General features: G+C 42.9%; 1 protein-coding gene across 1 annotated transcript; it reads left to right on the top strand.

Moving 5' to 3' along the window:
• The first annotated feature begins 1031 nt into the window (after window positions 1–1031).
• Window positions 1032–18343, top strand: LOC142498036 (indolethylamine N-methyltransferase-like). Its single transcript, XM_075606545.1, has 3 exons — window positions 1032–1224; window positions 10578–10785; window positions 17914–18343. The coding sequence occupies exons 1-3, from the start codon at window positions 1077–1079 to the stop codon at window positions 18341–18343; spliced, it is 786 nt and encodes a 261-aa protein (XP_075462660.1). The 5' UTR covers window positions 1032–1076.
• Window positions 18344–18606: the final 263 nt, after the last annotated feature.

Here is an 18606-nt window from a genome sequence, read left to right as displayed (position 1 = left end):
ATATCCATTAATATTAGCACCAGAGACCCCTGGCATGAATCCTGTGCAATAAAAATGCATTTACAGTAAACTTCATTACCCTAGCGGATAGCCTCAGGGACCCCCTACTTCCGAGATACAGGCCCCGTTATGGGGGGCCAGTATCTCCTAGGCATTTAAATGTCCGCGTCAAGTGACCATGGGAATAAAATGCATAGGAGATACCGGCACCCCATAACGGGGCCTGTATCTCGGGAAGTAGGGGTCCCTGAGTCTGAAACCAATGCCGTTCAGCTCAGGAGACCCCCTGCTCATCTAAACTATTAACAAAATTAAAATTTATACACATAAATTTCGGGCGATATTTGCACAGGGAGAGACGGCTCTCTCAGAGCAGCTCTCTCTGCAGCAGATACAACTCGCCGGGTAAGGCCTTTTCAGAGGGTCATTCATCAGATCATCAGCTTATCACCTGTTTTTTTAATTTTGCTATGACAGGTAATGAAGGCTTTCTGAATACCGTGATAGCAACGCTCGTAAAAAGGGTGATTTAAATGGTACGGTGATTTTTTTTATGAACCTTCTCTGAATGAGGCCCAGAGACTTTTCTTTCCAGCTACTACTAAACTTAGGGGGTTGCCTATGATTGGGCAAATATGGTATGTGTAATGTATAATGTGAGACCTGAATGATGAATCAGATGGGTAAGAAATGCACAGCGTATGATGGTGGGACTGTGTAACTTGTGACAGATAATTAATGTACTTCTGTGTGTTCCTGATATTTACAGTGCTAAGAAGCTTCATCCCATGATGTACCATCTGCATGATTTAATTACACCCCTGGGGTTAATATCTATTCAGGATGTAGTGTAGTATACACACTGCAGCTCAGCAAGGTCTTAATTAATCTTTTCCTTACTGACACTGAGGCCTGGGAGTGTTAATATGTGACATTAGAATCCTTGTGGTCAAATAAAGTTATGTATGTTAATGTTAATATCGGTTCTCGTGACCTGTGTGAAGGACTTAAAAGTACGTGCAAGACTTATCCAATATCAAAACAGAGGCAGCAGAAAGATTCACCAAAGACTTGCAATGGATTCCAGTCTCCACAAACATTATCATGATAAAGAATTTGATCCAAAAGCATATACAGAGGCATTCTTCTGTGATGAAGCATTTCCCTTGATAGATGAATGCATGGAATTCCCTTTGAAAAAATTGCATGAAATGATCTCTTCAGGTTTGTATATTTATTGTTGTAATAGAATTAATTTGTGGTGACTGTCTGATATTTGTATATACAGAAAAAGAATGCATATTTATTACACTTATATAAAAATGTATTTACTAATCATTTTTTATTAACTAATTTTAAATGTAAAGCCAATACACTCTATATATGTGATTTGCCTCCAACCCGCATCTTCACATTCATTAATTAAATACCATGGGGGTTATGTATAAAAACGTGTTTTTTCTAAATATAAAGTAAAAGTGCAGGGTACACGAACAAAGTTCAATAATAGTGCTCCAATGACAGTCGGTCACATTTATATAATAATTCACAATTTTCTTGATTGTAGAGAACAGTTCATAAAGGTGTAGTCATATGTAGGTGAGTATAGTGGTATATAGGTGAGCGTGAGACATAGACATATATATAATGTCCTGGTGAGTGCAGTAGATGGGGAAGTATGAGCTCCAAACACTGGACTACCAATAAGGACAATGTCTAAACACGCCTGTAGACACCTTAGAAAATACCTCCCAATGAATGGTAAAGTTCAATAACTCACATAGACTTGTCCCGTTTTCTTCTGGTGGGCGTGCATCCGCAATGGAGTCAATCTAGTAGTATCCACGAGGCGCGGTGAGGCAGAGCACAGCTAGACAAGGACTTCACAGGATTCCAGTGATGTGGTAAAAAAACTTCTTTATTGAGGCATCATGGTGCAGACAGGAACAGGAGAACTCTTACTCTTACGCGTTTCACGCCTATTTCAGCGCTTCGTCAGAGAGTAAAGAATGAATGTGCTGTGTCCCTCTCTTATAGAGCACACTAAGTGCTTGAAATTGCATACAGCCGCCATAACCGGAAACCGGAAGTGACGTGGCTTCGCCCGAGAACCGGAAGTGACGTAACGGGATGGAAACAGCTCCATGTTTGTTTACAAACAAACCCTGTCGTCATGGTAATGGCAAGTCACTTCCTGATTCGGGAGCAATGAAAATCATATACAGAGGTGAACACAGCACAGATATCCCGCTAGACAAGTGAACAGAATTAAAAAGACGCGGTGATAGTTGACCAATAATTATTTCTGTTTTTAAATATCACCGCGTCTTTTTAATTCTGTTCACTTGTCTAGCGGGATATCTGTGCTGTGTTCACCTCTGTATATGATTTTCATTGCTCCCGAATCAGGAAGTGACTTGCCATTACCATGACGACAGGGTTTGTTTGTAAACAAACATGGAGCTGTTTCCATCCCGTTACGTCACTTCCGGTTCTCGGGCGAAGCCACGTCACTTCCGGTTTCCGGTTATGGCGGCTGTATGCAATTTCAAGCACTTAGTGTGCTCTATAAGAGAGGGACACAGCACATTCATTCTTTACTCTCTGACGAAGCGCTGAAATAGGCGTGACACGCGTAAGAGTAAGAGTTCTCCTGTTCCTGTCCGCACCATGATGCCTCAATAAAGAAGTTTTTTACCACATCACTGGAATCCTGTGAAGTCCTTGTCCAGCTGTGCTCTGCCTCACCGCGCCTCGTGGATACTACTATAAAGTAAAAGTGCATTGGGTCAAAAAGGCGTTTTATCACCTGAAATAATAACAATAGCAACATATGTTGCTTTCAGTGAGATCAAATGTAACACAGATAATGTGTCATTTAGATATACACTCATGTTCTTATTACCTGCAGCATGAAATATTTTCTTTTTTTATTGTATTTTGATATTAGGAAGGTTTTTTAATAACCTAAAATGCTTGTTAATTATGTGTGTGTGTGTGTGTGTGTGTGTGTGTGTGTGTGTGTGTGTGTGTGTGTGTGTGTGTGTGTGTGTGTGTGTGTGTGTGTGTGTATGTGTGTGTGTGTGTGTGTGTGTATGTGTGTATATATGTATGTATTATGTATTATGTATATATGTATATATTTATGTATGTATGTATGTATGTATGTATGTATGTGTATGTATGCATGTATATATGTATGTATCTATGTATGTATGTATGTATGTCTCTATTTATATAGTGAAAAACAAAGATAATGCTGCACACCACAATTGTAAAAAATACTTGCTGTTACCGGTGCTCCTGGAACTGGGGAGTTCCTGACAGTGACAAACTCCAAAACAGACAAAAAAAGGAAGGTTCCAGGGCACAACGGATTTTCTAAAGAATTTAATAGAAGAGGCACAACGTTTCAACCACCACATGTGGTCTTTCTCAAGTGAAGATAACTTACTAATACTAACAGTCCACTACTTATAGCCCATACCCCAGGTGCAGTCATTTGAAATCTTCCGGTCTCCTTCACTGATGGCTGATCATACTGCGCATGCGCGCGCATGTCCGTGACGTCATTTCCGGCGGAAGTCCTGCCATTCGATAGGACCGCCTCTCAGTAGCTGTTCCTCACTCTGGAGATTTCGGCATCCCATCCAGGCGCATGCGCGAGCGCATATCCGACATCCCTCCTCTGGCTATTGACGTCATCCTGTAGAGCTGTGCTCTCCATATAACCCGTCTGTCCCAAGAAGTTCTGCTGTAAGCCATGCACTTATAAAAGTGACACCTGTAGTCCTGAAATGCTTTTTGTGCAATAAAGTCGATTATTGCTCTTCTGGCACCATGTCTGGGATCTTTGTGAGGGGTGGGCAGCAAGCATGTAGTGGTACATAAGGGGGGGGGGGGAGAAAGAAAAGCCATCAGTGTAAGCACAGTGAAAACATATAAAGTGACACTCACTAAATTCCCAGGTTTAAACATAACCATGGAGAAGTGAGGAAAAAGGAAAAGGTAACTAATAGAGGTTATTAACAAAAATAGTTAATGTCTTTTTGGAGGCAAAATGCGGAGAAGATCAGCATCAACAGCAAAATCACAGAACTATAGCGACCTAAACCATTGATGTTTTATCTAATATTAATAAAACTGTTAAGGGAGATGTAATCATTAAGGCCCCTTGGATATACGGTGTTGAGTGTAAATGTCCAGAAAGCTTCACATTGCAAAAGGGCAGTGTCTTTATCTGCCCAAGATGAAGGTCTTTTGAACCTGATCAATGCCCATTAATTTCAATGATGACATTGTATGATTAAATTCTGTACAGTGCCTAATTAAGACTGTTTCCTCTTTTTTGGCGTTAATTTTGCTGCGGTGTTCGATGAAACGCGTTTTTAACATTCTGTTAGTCTTACCAACGTAAACCAAACCACATGGGCATTTAATTGTGTAAATTACGTTGGTCATGGTACATGTGATCCTGTAATTGATCTTAAATTTTTTCCCACTTCTGGGATGATGAAATTTGTCCCCAGTGTAAAGACTATTGCAGATAGTGCACCCGTGCCATTAATAACACCCTGGTTTTACCTGGAGAAAATGTGTTGTATGATAATGTTTGATATCATCTGCAGAGATCAGGATATCTTTGATGTTACGTCCTCTCTGATATGCAAACCTTGGTCTCTCTTTACACACCGTATTCAGTACGCCATCGTGTTGTAGTACACCTCAATGCTTATTAATGCTGTCTTTAATAAACCTACTGGCTGTGGTGTACTGTATTTGCTTACTATATTGATTCTTTCAGTCTCATCCCTGTGTGGAGTATCCGCGACCTCTTTACTAAAGGCCCTCTCAATTTTAGATTTCTTATATCCGCATTGCAGGAATCTAGTTTTAATATCATCCAGTGTGGTATTCAATCTTTCGGGTCTATCCACAATCCGTGCTGCCCTTATTTTTTGGGAATAGTGCAACATGTTTTTAAGCGATATTGGATGAAAACTAGACCCCCATAAGGTGGAATTCCTTTCTGTGGGTTTCCTATACAAGTCAGTGTGCAGGACCTGCCCATCAAAGACCTGCCCATCAGTGTGCATGACCTGCCCATCAAAGACCTGCCCATCAGTGTGCATGACCTGCCCAGGAAAGAGATTTGTTTATCGCTCCAATTTTTTGTGAAGTGCATAGGAGTGGGAATTTGCTCTAAATAATCAAATTAGTAAGTTCATCATCGGTACCATCCCATATGAAGAACAAGTCATCGATGTACTGTACCGACAGTAAAAAAGAATCTTATTTCCATAAACAGTATTTTAAATATACAGTAGCGACATCTTTTATTGCACTGAATGCCGCCGGCAAGCCGGGATCTACCCCAGCTGCCGCCAGTAACAACCGCGCGCCGCCGCGTTTCCCCCACGCACCCCCCCTCCACTTCGCGCGCAATTTTCCTCCCTTCCCGACCCCGTACCCGGCTCCTGCTCTGCCCCTCTGCTTCCCCGCACCCCCGCTTACCTTAATTTGATCTCCAGGGGTGTCGGGGAAGCCTGCGGAAGCCGGGGAAGACGGGGAAGCCGGGCGCGCATGTTACTGTGACGTCACAGTGCGCCGCCACGCGCCGCGGCTACCCGCTTCCCAGACGCATGCAGCCGGCGGCTTTTACTCGAATAAAAGCTGCCGCTGCTGTATCTGTTTTCAAAATCAGCCATGTATAGATTGGCATAGGAGGGGGCTACGTTGCTCCCCATTGCTCCCCTCCTATGCCAATCTATACATGGCTGATTTTGAAAACAGATATATTTAAAATACTGTTTATGGAAATAAGATTCTTTTTTACTGTCGGTACAGTACATCGATGACTTGTTCATCATATGGGATGGTACCGATGATGAACTTACTAATTTCTTTGATTATTTAGAGCAAATTCCCACTCCTGTGCGCATCACAAAAAATTGAAGCGATAAACAAATCTCTTTCCTGGATGTTCTTATATCCTTTGATGGGCAGGTCCTGCACACTGACTTGTATAGGAAACTCACAGATAGGAATTCCACCTTATGGGGGTCTAGTTTTCATCCTGTATCGCTTAAAAACATGTTGCCTTATTCCCAAAAAATAAGGGCAGCACGGATTGTGGATAGACCCGAAAGATTGAATACCACACTGGATGATATTAAAACTAGATTCCTGCAACGCGGATATAAGAAATCTAAAATTGAGAGGGTCTTTAGTAAAGATTTTGCGCATAATTCACATAGAGATGAAGCCGAAAGAATCAATATAGTAAGCAAATACACCACAGCCAATAGGTTTATTAAAGACAGCATTAATAAGCATTGAGGTGTACTACAACACGATGGCGTACTGAATACGGTGTGTAAAGAGAGACCAAGGTTCGCATATCAGAGAGGACGTAACATCAAAGATATCCTGATCTCTGCAGATGATATCACACATTATCATACAACACATTTTCTCCAGGTAAAACCAGGGTGTTATAAATGGCACGGGTGCACTATCTGCAATAGTCTTAACACTGGGGACGAATTTCGTCATCCCAGAAGTGGGAAAAAATGTAAGATCAATTACAGGATCACATGTACCATGACCAATGTAATTTACACAATTAAATGCCCATGTGGTTTGGTTTAAGTTGGTAAGACTAACAGAATGTTAAAAACGCGTTTCATCGAACACTGCAGCAAAATTAACGCCAAAAAAGAGGAAACAGCCTCAATTAGGCACTGTACAGAATTTAATCATACAATGTCATCATTGAAATTAATGGGCATTGATCAGGTTCAAAAGACCTTCATCTTGGGCAGATAAAGACACTGCCCTTTTGCAACGGGAAGCTTTCTGGACATTTACACTCGACACCGTATATCCAAGGGGCCTTAATGATTACATCTCCCTTAACAGTTTTATTAATATTAGATAAAACATCAATGGTTTAGGTCGCTATAGTTCTGTGATTTTGCTGTTACTGCTGATCTTCTCCGCTTTTTGCATCCAAAAAGACATTAACTATTTTTGTTAATAACCTCTATTAGTTACCTTTGCCTTTTTCCTCACTTCTCCATGGTTATGTTTAAACCTGGGAATTTAGTGAGTGTCACTTTATATGTTTTCACTGTGTTTACACTGATGGCTTTTTTTTCTCCCCTCCCCCCTTATGTACCACTACATGCTTGCTGCCCACCCCTCACAAAGGTCCCAGACATGGTGCCAGAAGAGCAATAATGGACTTTATTGCACAAAAAGCATTTCAGGACTACAGATGTCACTTTTATAAGGGCATGGCTTACAGCAGAACTTCTTGGGACAGACGGGTTATATGGAGAGCACAGCTCTACAGGATGATGTCAATAGCCAGAGGAGGGATGTCGGATATGCGCTCGCGCATGCGCCTGGATGGGATGCCGAGATCTCCAGAGTGAGGAACAGCTACTGAGGACCGGACCTATCGAATGGCAGGACTTCCGCCGGAAATGACGTCACGGACATGCGCGCGCATGCGCAGTATGATCAGCCATCAGTGAAGGAGACCGGAAGATTTCAAATGACTGCACCTGGGGTATGGGCTATAAGTAGTGGACTGTTAGTATTAGTAAGTTATCTTCACTTGAGAAAGACCACGTGTGGTGGTTGAAACGTTGTGCCTCTTCTATTAAATTCTTTAGATAATCCGTAGTGCCCTGGAACATTTCTTTTTTTATTTATATAGTGCCATTAATGTACAATGCGCTTCACAGCAGTAATACACATGGCAATCATATAAATAACAATATAAATAAACACACACATTCCCAGCTTGCTCTAACTCCAACACCCACCAAACTATATATATATATATGCACAGGCTCATGACGCTACGGCCAAAGGGTTTAACTAAATAATCAAGTAAATATTATTATTATTTATTGAAGTATTTAAACTTTATACTTATTACTTTATATGTTTTGTCAATTGGATGTAACTTTTGTTTGTAAACAATATAAATAACACATTAAAGGGGAGAAGTGCTTCAGACAAAAGTTCCATTTAGGAAAAGGAGTCCCTGCTCCAAAGAGCTTACAATCTAATTGGTTGGTAGAAAGAATGTATATATACAGTAGGAGGCATTCTGATAAGTGCGTCTGCAGGGGTCCAAGGTTTATGTATGATGTGTTAATTATCAGCCATGGAGCTATTCATATGCTTCCTTACACAGTTGTGTTTTGAAGTGGGTATTAAAGGCGGATAAAGAGGCTACTATTCAGATATTGAGGGGAAAGGCATTACAGAGGTGTGGGGCAGTGAGGGAGAAAGGCTTTAAGGTGGGAGAGGGCTTTAGATACAAAAGGGGTAGAGAGAATATATCCTTGAGCAGAATGCAAGATTCAGGATGGTACATAACGAGAAATTAGGGCTGAGATGTAAGGAGGAGCAAGATTGTAAAGTTTTAAAGAGAGGAGAAGAATTGATTGTGTGATATGGGGTTTGGTTTGAAGCCAGCAGAGGGATTTCAGCAGGGGAGATGCTGAGGCAGATTTCTGAAATAGTAGAGTGATTCTGGCTGCAGCATTTAGGATTGTAGGAGATCCAGGAAAGCCAGACACCAAGTCCAGACTCTCTTAATGATATAGCTGCGTAGTGACAGAGGGCGCAGGTACAGTGGCGACACAGTTTATTACACTGCGGCCAGATCCGCAAGCCGGGAGATTTCCCGGCTTGCTAGTGGCCGCCCCTCGGCGTGCCGCGCGTCATAGACGCGTGGTCACGCGTCTTCGGGAGCCTGCGCCCCCTGCACGCACGTCCAGGGCTCCCCGAGGGAGCCCTGGTGTCCCGCGATCGCGGGACGGCGGCAGGGGGTTCCGGGGGACCCGGCGGACCCGGCAGCGGTAGGGAGAGCGCCCCGATCGGAGGGCGCTCTTCCGCTGCTTCGGCGCGCGCCCGTCACCCTCGGGCGCTCGCCAGGCTACTGCTGCGGCCAAGAACGGGCAAATGCTCGAATAAACTTGGCCGCAGCAGTAAGAAAGGAGTTCATGTGAACTGTGAAGTGGCGAAGGAAGTAGAGATGAAGATATATGAATAGAGTTAGAAACATAATGAGACTGGTAAAACGAAGCACGTATTTTGAAAAGAAGTGAGATCAAAGCAAATAGAAACTGTTTTGGCGGCAAGGCAGCAATAGTTTAGAGCTGAGATGTGCAGTCTGGGATAGATAATATCCTTCTTTCCAGCGTAGTTTAAATCCAGGATTCAGGGCCAGTAGGTGTTGTATTTGTCACGGTGGACCAGTACTTATTAACACTTTTATATTTTTGCGATTCTCGATTGAACACAACAAGGCGGGCAAAATAAATTGTCATTTATTTCATTAATAGACAAACACACGACAACCTCAGAATACAATTTATAATCACTTACTGGGGTGTGTAAACAAAATAAATTGTCCTTTCCATAAAAGCTGAAGAAATAAAGTCTCTGGCATAAAGTTCTTTTGGCTTGGTTGCAAGTTGCCAACCAAATATTTCTGCCAAATGAAAGACGTTCGTTTTTATTCATTAGAATTCATTCGAGAGTCACCAGGGCTAACGAATTTCTGAAGTAGGGGTAAATCTGTAGTTACGATCATGTTAACCCCTTGCGTTCTGGAACTGCTACCACTGTACTTGAACGGAATCTTGAGCAAAGCTTGGATAAGTCATGAATCACACTGCGGATAGCTCGGCAGGCATGGTTATAGAGTTTACAGTCCTATCCCTAACATGCAAGCCCAATCCCCTCCATGGGAACATTTAACCCACCAATCCCTGTTCTGCCAGGAGTTTGTAAGAAGGGCAAAAGTTTCTTCCTGGCCACTTGCTACTTAGCATATGCCACCCTGCTTCCTTAATGAATGCCACTCAGTCTACCTTACTCCTATATATATATATACGTTCTGTATGTGTGGGGGACACCAAACAATATGTATGGGCTTAGTACATCCTTAGCTAGCTGCACTCCAAAAATTAGAGTGCTAGCTTGCTCCTTGTGTCTGAAATACAATTGTCCAAATTTGCATACATTGCTATTACTGCAGCTATGGACTGCGCAGCAAAATGGAGACAATAAAGATGATGGAGGGGAAAAAATGATATTGGGGTGACAATTCACTTTAACCCCTTCCGTCCCAACAGGATTAAGGTTAATAGCAGTGGTGTAGGGGAAAACACATCAGGGTGATGCACATACATTTAACCCCTTTCAGTCCCAAAGCAATTTAGGGTTAATCACTGCAAAACAGGGACAATACGGTGTTGTAGGGAAAAATATGACATTTGTGGTGTACATAGAATGAACCCCTTCTGTCCCAACATGATTTAGGGTTAATCAGCCGGGCATACTGCCTTTATTATTGGCCTGATTAACCCCAGATCGTCACAGTATTGTCCACTTGTTTCACTCCTATTGAACTCCCTGTTTAACTCCACACTACAAGCTACTTAAAAAAGGGCTATTTTAAATATTTAATTCTTTAAATGCAGGCTGCTACATAGTATATACATAAATATAATGAACGGGTATTTTATTTTTTATAACTGTTGATGCAGGGCGTGTGAGAGGAGACACATTGATTGATATCTCTTTGGGTCCATTAATTTACCATCTGTTATCCGCCTGTGATATCTTCAAGGAGATTATTGTGGTAGAATTTACTGAGCCCAATATCCAGGAATTTGAGAAATGGCTTAAAAAGGATCCAGGGACTGCTGATTGGTCATATGCAGCAAAGGCTCTTTGTGAACTAGAAGGCAACAGGTAACATATTTCCAAGTACTTTATTACAAGACAAATAAAAGCTGTATGTGCCAGTGAACATCTCATCTTCATGTTCCATCATTTATCAGCTCGGAAAAGTTACATAGTAGATGAGGTTGAAAAAAGACATTCGTCCATCAAGTTCAACCTATGCTAAATTTAGAAACCAGATACTTTATCCTATATCTGTACTTACTTATTGATCCAGAGGAAGGCAAACAAAAAAACTCCAATGACATATCATCCAATGATATCTCATAGGGGGAAAAATAAATTGCTTACCGACTGCAAGAATTGGCAATCAGATTACTCCCTGGATTAACATCCTTCCCATGTTGATTTATTTCGTATATCCCTGTATACCTTTCCTTCCTAAAAAAAGATGCCCAACCTTTTAATGAACAAATCTATTGTATCTGCCATCACAGTCTCCATGGGTAATGAATTCCACATTTTAACTGCCCTTACTGTGAAGAACCGTTTCCTTTGTTGCTAGTGAAATCTCCCTTCCTCCAACCTTAAGGGATGACCCTGAGTCCTTTGTACTGTCCTTGGGATAAATAATTATTTTGAAAGCTCATTGTATTGTCCCCAAATATATTTGTATGTAGTTATCATATCCCCTCTTTGTCGCCTCTTTTCTAATGTAAATAAATCTAATTTAGCTAGCCTCTCCTCATAAGTTAGATTGTCCATCTCCTTTATTAATTAAGTTCTAACTGTCCTTTATTATAAGCTCTTTTCTCCTGGTCATTCCCCATTAATTTAATTAAGGATCATTACCTTATAGTTTGCCTTACATTATACACTATTTTGTATAGATTCTTCTGTCCCAATGTTTACATTTTATACCTAATGCTTTTATCTTTGTATTGTATTATAATTATTTATATTCTAACGTCTGTATACTCATTATGTAAAGCACTGAGCAAAGAACCGGTGCTATGAAGCAGTTAGACATATACATGTTTTTAAAACACACATTTTAAGTCCCGATGCACACCAATGCATTACAGATGTCAGAGAACTGTGAGCACAAAATCCAGCCTATTGTATGTCTCAATCTTTATAGCATTAACCAGGGCCGCAGACAGATTTCCCAGGGCTCAAGACTAGAGTTATGTCTAGCCCCCCCCCCCCCTCCACCCCTGTGTTGGTGGTATCGCGAGGCCCCCACCCATTTCACACCTCATGGGCACCCGCTATTTCTCCCCCTCTGCCCAAGTATTTCTATCCCCTCCGTCTGACTCCCTCTTCCTCAATCACCCCCTCCTGCCTCACATGTATTTCTTTCCCCTGCATCCTACTCTCTCTTTTGCACACTCCCTCACCCCCTCTCTCCTCTCACTCACTCCCACCTTCCATTAATAACCCCTCTCACACAATCCCCCACACAAAATACATATTAAAAAGACACACGCTAACCCCAATACATATTAAAAAGGCCCCCGCAATACCCCTCTCTACCCCAATGCATATTAAAATACTACCACTCCAACCCCCAATAAATATTAAAATACCACCAATCCCCCCCAATAAATATAGTGTGTGCGTTTGTGCGTGCGTGCGTGTGTGTGTTTTAAGTGATGGTGGGTGAAAAAGGCAAGAAGAAAACTCCACCGTATTGCATACAGCAAATAAAAAGATCACTTGTGAACACATTCACATGTCTTAGGCAGGTCTGCAACCCTGCCTTTCACCATTATCCCCAGCATACAGTGCTTCCACTGCAGCAAGGGATTCTGGGAAATGACAAGCAAATGAGCACACAATGTGTCACCTTTTGTCTGAAAACCATTGTTACATGGAGCCCATATAAGCTAATGCTCGCTGTTAACACAGTTTTAAAGCACAGCATTGGAATCAGATACAAAGCCAGAGAAACCATTCACAGACATGTTTCAACCTTAATGGGTATCATCAGTGTGAAGTTGCTTGTACTGCTGGCTTTGCATTTTCAAGACTGTAGGGTTTACCATCCCCCATAACTTAAAACGTGACTGCAAGAGGTGGACAAGAAACTGTATTTCAGTTATCAATGAGATTCCTTCTATGATAAATCTGGTGCAGTTTTTGCACTGTTGTCCCTATTTTGCTGACCTTGGGATAGACCCCGTAATGCTAAACTTGCTGCAGCAGTCTGTGAGTGACTCCAATGATTTACACTTTCATTCTTGATTTAAAGTAACACAGGTTATTCCTACAGAAAGCTGCAATGTCCATGTCATGGGAAGTATTGGAGTAAAGGTGATCCATATAAAGGAATAATGGGGGACATGTATTGCTGAGATCTGCTGATACAAATAGCACATGCTTCAGCTAGTAATGAGATAAAGGTCCACATTACCTTGCACTGAATATTCTGCCATTGTGAAAGGGCTTCCATATGCATTTTATAACTTTGTGCAACATATTTAGCTCATCTCTATTGTCAATCGTCTGACTTTCACATATATGTGTAGCCCTAGTGCCCCAGCTATCCTCTTTTCTATGGCCCTAACTGTATAAGTACTGCTAGACCGAGGTACTGTGGGGGATAAACTCTCTCATGGAGACCTAGCTTGTTGTTACAGCCTGGATACACTATTGCTGTATCCAGGGGCTGGCCTAACAACAACCAGAGAGTGATCCTTTGGGAGGATACCGGCTGGGTCACATGCCCATGATGTGATGCCTCAGTATTGGACCTGTCCTGTTATGGGGTAGCGTTACAACCCCCTCCCCTGGGGTACAAAAGCTGACAGTCTCCAAGAAGTCAGAGCTTTCTTCCCTCGCTCTGTGGAGTGGAAGCACTTGAAAGAGCTGAGAATGGGCTTGCAGGGCCTCAAGCCCGGTGGGTACTACTTCAGGGAATGTGCCTGTCATAACTGTATGTATGCTGCAAACAAAGATCCAGTTGAACACATCTGTTGTGGCTACTTGAATGGAACACTACATGAGTAGTGTGGAGTTAAACAGGGAGTTCAACTTGAGTGAAACAAGTGGACAACAACTACTGGCCCTGATTCCTGGATTTTGAACGGCGCTGGAAAGGAGGACATTATCTATTCCATACTGTGTTTCTTGGCACTAAACTATTGCTGCCACTACTGTTTTTATTTGCTTTGACTTCACTTCTTTTCAAAATACGCCCCTCCTTCTACCAGCCTCATTATGTCTCTAACTCTATTCATATATCTCCATCTCTCCTTCCTTTGCCACTTCTCAGTTCACATGAACTCCTTTCTTACCTGCGCCCCCTAACACCACACAGCTATACCCCCTGCACTAAATCACACCCCTACAAATCAGCCTCACACATTCTCTTTCTATCCATGCTTCTCCTCCTCGCTTCTGGGGATATCTCTCCTAATACTGGTCCCTGCCTTATTTCTGTATGCTCCCATCCTCGCCTTCCACATACAACTTCTTCTCCTTCGGGTGTTAACCCCTCTAACCTCATACCCATCCCCTGTCACCCTCCTTCCTCTCTCCCTTTCTCATGTGCCCTTTGGAATGCACGCTCCCTTTCCACCAAGTTCCTTTCTGTGCATTACTTATTTTTCTTTCACTCTGCTTCTCTTTGCTTTAACTGAGACCTGGCTCACTCAGTCTAATTCTGCACTGGAAGCTGCCCTCTCTTATGGTGGCCTTTCTTTCTCCTACACTCCGTGCCCTGATGGTAGAGGTGGAGGCGTGAGGCTCCTGCTCTCCTCTCTCTGCTGTTACCGTACCCTTCTTATTCCACCCTCTCTTATTTTTCTCTCATTTGAGGCTCACACTGTCCAGAACTTTTCTCCTCTCCCTGTCCACGTGGTGGTTATCTATCGCTCACCTACCTGTACTCATCCCTTCCTGCCTTTCTCTGTCACTTTGAATCCTGGCTCTCTTTCTTTCTCTCCTCAGACTCCCCTGTTCTTCTCCCTGGGGACTTCAATTGCCACATTGATGACCCCTCTCTCCCTTGGCCTTCTCGCTTTCTCTCTCTAACCTCTTCTTTTGGCTTTCAACAGTGGACTGCAGCCAGCACCCACAAAGATGGCCACTATCTAGACCTGATTTTCACTAAAAACCTCTCTCTCTGATTTCTCCATTTCCCCTTTCTCCTCTCAATGACCATCACCTCATCTCTTTTTCTCTTTCTCTCTTCTCCCCTTCTCCACCTCCATCTACACCTTGCTTCTGCAGAGACCTGCGCTCTATTAACCTACCAGCTTTTGATTCCACTTTACGCTCCACCCTCTCCTCTCAGCTCTGCTCCAGACCCTGACAACCTAGTAAGGAACTACAACTCTGCCCTATCCTGCTCTCTTGATCTACATGCCCCGCTTTCTGTCTGCTGTTCTCGCCCTTCTACCCCCAGACCCTGGATTAATTCCCACACGCGCATGCTGCGTTCCTGTGCTCGTTCATCTGAACGCCTCTGGAACACATTATCGCAGACTTCCTTCACTACAAATTTATGCTATCCTGTTTCAACTCTGCCCTCTCTCAGGCTAAACTAAACTACTTTTCCTCACTCATCAACACGCACAAGTCTAATCCACGCCGACTCTTCTCTGTCTTTGAATCCCTACAGACCACCCTATGCAATCTGTTCTTCTTCCTCCATCTCACATCAGGACTTTGCCGACTATTTCAAGGAAAATGTGGAATCCATGTCAGGCCATCCCCTCTGTATCCTCCTCCCATCCTACACCTCTTCCTATCTCTCCTCCTGCATTTCTTGACTGTTTATCTGCTGTCACGGGGGAGGATATGTGGTTGCTGATCTCCTCTTCTCCCATTACCACATGCCCTCTTGACTCCATTCTGTCCCATCTCCTAAAACCTCTTGCTCCTTGTAACAGGGGAGTTATCCCTGTTCAGGTAATGTGCCTCTAATCCAGCAGTGTGGTGGTTAACTGCTGGTAGTCAATTAACAAACACAACCTGCCTGATTAGATTGCTTAGAAAAGCCTGTCTTTTGAGACAGGAAGAGAGACTCCTTAGCTCAGACCTGAGCTGAACTTGGAGACACTTGTCTTGAGCCCTGCCAGAAGAAACAGCAGAGCTGCTTTCAAGACACAGGGGAAACTTATAAACCTGAATGCTGACAAACCCTGAAGAAAAGGTAGCAACCAGGGACAGAGAAGATTTTCCCTCCAAACCACAAGGAACAGATAAGACTTTTATTTACAAGACTTTTTATATCTGTTCATTTCATGCTATATTTTTGTGGCTGGTAGACATGCTTATCTAAGGGAGTTGTGAATCGCATAGTATTTCACTAGAAATACACCCAAGTGAATAGAAGCTTTGTTTACCCCTTGTTTGGATGGTTTCCTGATGTTAAGGAAAAGGCGCAATAAAAAGCTTATTTAATTTCACTATAATCAGTCTCCCTTGCATACCTCTGTGAGCGTCTGCCTACACTCCTACTATAATCCCTATGCTCACACACATTTTTAACACCTCCCTCTACTCTGGTACCTTTCCATCCTCCTTCAAGCATGCAACAGTTTTACCATTACTCAAAAACAGCAAGCTTGACCCTACCTGTCTTTCTAACTATTGATCTGTCTCCCTCCTGCCTTTTGCCTCTAAACTCCTTGAACGTCTTGTATTCTCTCGCTTGCTCCATTTTCTCAACACCTATTCTCTCCTAGACCGTCTACAATCTGGCTTCCGCACTGCTCACTCCACGGAAACAGCCTTCACTAAAATAACTGACGACCTCCATGCTGCCAAAGAAAGAGGTCATTACACTCTGCTCATATTACTCGACCTCTCTGCAGAATTTGATACTGTGGACCACCCTCTTCTACTTCGCATTCTCCATACTCTTGGCATTCGTAACAAAGTTCTTTCCTGGATCTCCTCTTACCTCTCTCAGCGTACTTTCAGTGCCTCCCAAACCTGGCCCTATTCCCTCCTTCTACATTACTGTTGGAAGTACCATCATTAACCCAGTAGCTCTAGCACGCTGCCTTTGGGTCACACTCGACTCCTCTCTCACATTCTTTTCTCATATTCAAAAAGTTTCTAAAACTTGTCGCTTTTCCTCCGCAATATTGCAAAGATTACGGCCTTTCCTCTGCTGCTCGACTGCTAAAACTTTGACTCAGGCCCTTATTCTCTCCCATCTTGATTACTGTAATCTCCTGCTGTCCGGCCTTCCTGCCTCTCACCTGTCTCCCCTACAATTTATCTTAACGCTGCTGCCATAATCACTCTGCTCTTTCCTAAATCTGTCTCAGCGTCTCCCCTGCTGAAATCGCTCTCCTGGCTTCCTATCAAATCCCATATCACACACTCAATTCTCCTCCTCACTTTTAAAGCTTTACACTCTTCTGCTCCTCCTTACATCTCAGCCCTAATTTCTCGCTATACACCATCCCGGCTCTTGCGTTCTGCTCAAAGATGTCTTCTCTCTACCCCTTTTGTATCCAAAGCCCTCTCCCGCCTTAAACCCTTCTCACTGACTGCCCTACACCTCTGGAATGCCCTTCCCCTCAGTATCCGACTAGCACCCTCTCTATCCGCCTTTAAAACTCACCTTAAAACACACCTGCTTAAGGAAGCATATGAGCAGCTTGATGGCTGATAATTAACAACTCTTACATTAACATTGGCCCCTTGCAGATGTACTTTTCAGAATGCCCTCCTACTGTCTCTGTACTGTACGTCCTTCCTACCAACCAATCAGATTGTAAGCTCTTTGGAGCAGGGACTCCGTTTCCCAAGTGTTACTTTTAAGTCTGAAGCACTTCTTCCCTTTGTGTTATTTATATCTTATTATGTGTTATTTATATTTTATTATTTACTGTGATTGTTACTATTACTGCTGTGAAGCACTTCAGTATGTACATTACTGGCGCTATACAAATAAAGACATGCATACATACATACATGAGTTGCCAGTGTGGACCATCCTGACTGCACAAGGATCCTCACCAGCTGGAGGTGCTGCACTATGACAGATAATCACTGAGAGCCTGTCCTCATGTCTCCCATACCATCGCAAAGTTCTCATGGCCTTCTGTTCTACCAAACAGATATGCACCACATCAGAACACACTGGTAGCTATATGATCTCACTTAGGGTGGGGGAAAAGGTGCTACATATGTGTTCAGACACTAATAATAGTATTTTGTCTTTAATTTCAGAGAGGAATGGCAGGTAAAGGAAGACAAAGTAAGAAGAGCTGTCAAACAGGTTGTAAAATGGGATGTTTCTAAAGACGATCCTCTAGACCCTGTCGTCTTGCCACAAGTGGACTGTGTGCTCAGCCTTTGGTCTCTAAATTGTATTAGCAGAGACAAGGATGCTTACCGGAGCAACCTGAGAAAATTTACATCACTACTGAATATTGGGGGTCACCTGTTACTCTTTGGGGGGTTAAATATGACATATTATACAGTTAATGAGCACAGGTTCTTTAACCTGTCATATGATGAGAAGTTTTTAAAAGAGGTACTCAGGGATGCAGGGTACATCATTGAGAATATGGATGTGCTCCCCAGCAGAAAGGGCTCGGATTTGTTAGATTATGAACATGTTGCATGTGTTATAGCGCGCAAGGAGAGGGAGGTTTAATGATCTAATTCTGACAGATTAAAATGTAGATAGGAGAGTCAAATAAGAATATGGAGCCTATGCTGTAAACGGCGCTAATGGCCTTTCGGCAGGGCTTTGAACTCGACATGTTTTTGCCGAGTTGCTCTCACAGTATGCAGGGAGGCCCGAATATCTGTGAGAGCAGCCTGAGCAAACATGGTGAGCTGCCGACAGCGAGATGACCTGCCCTGCCGATAAGGGCTCCCCCGCCGAGATCCGCCAGCTGCAGCAGCAGCGAGATC

The sequence above is a fragment of the Ascaphus truei genome, chromosome 6, assembly GCF_040206685.1.
Source record: "Ascaphus truei isolate aAscTru1 chromosome 6, aAscTru1.hap1, whole genome shotgun sequence".
NCBI classification, from domain to species: Eukaryota; Metazoa; Chordata; class Amphibia; order Anura; family Ascaphidae; genus Ascaphus; species Ascaphus truei.
This window is presented reverse-complemented; position numbering and strand designations above follow the sequence as displayed.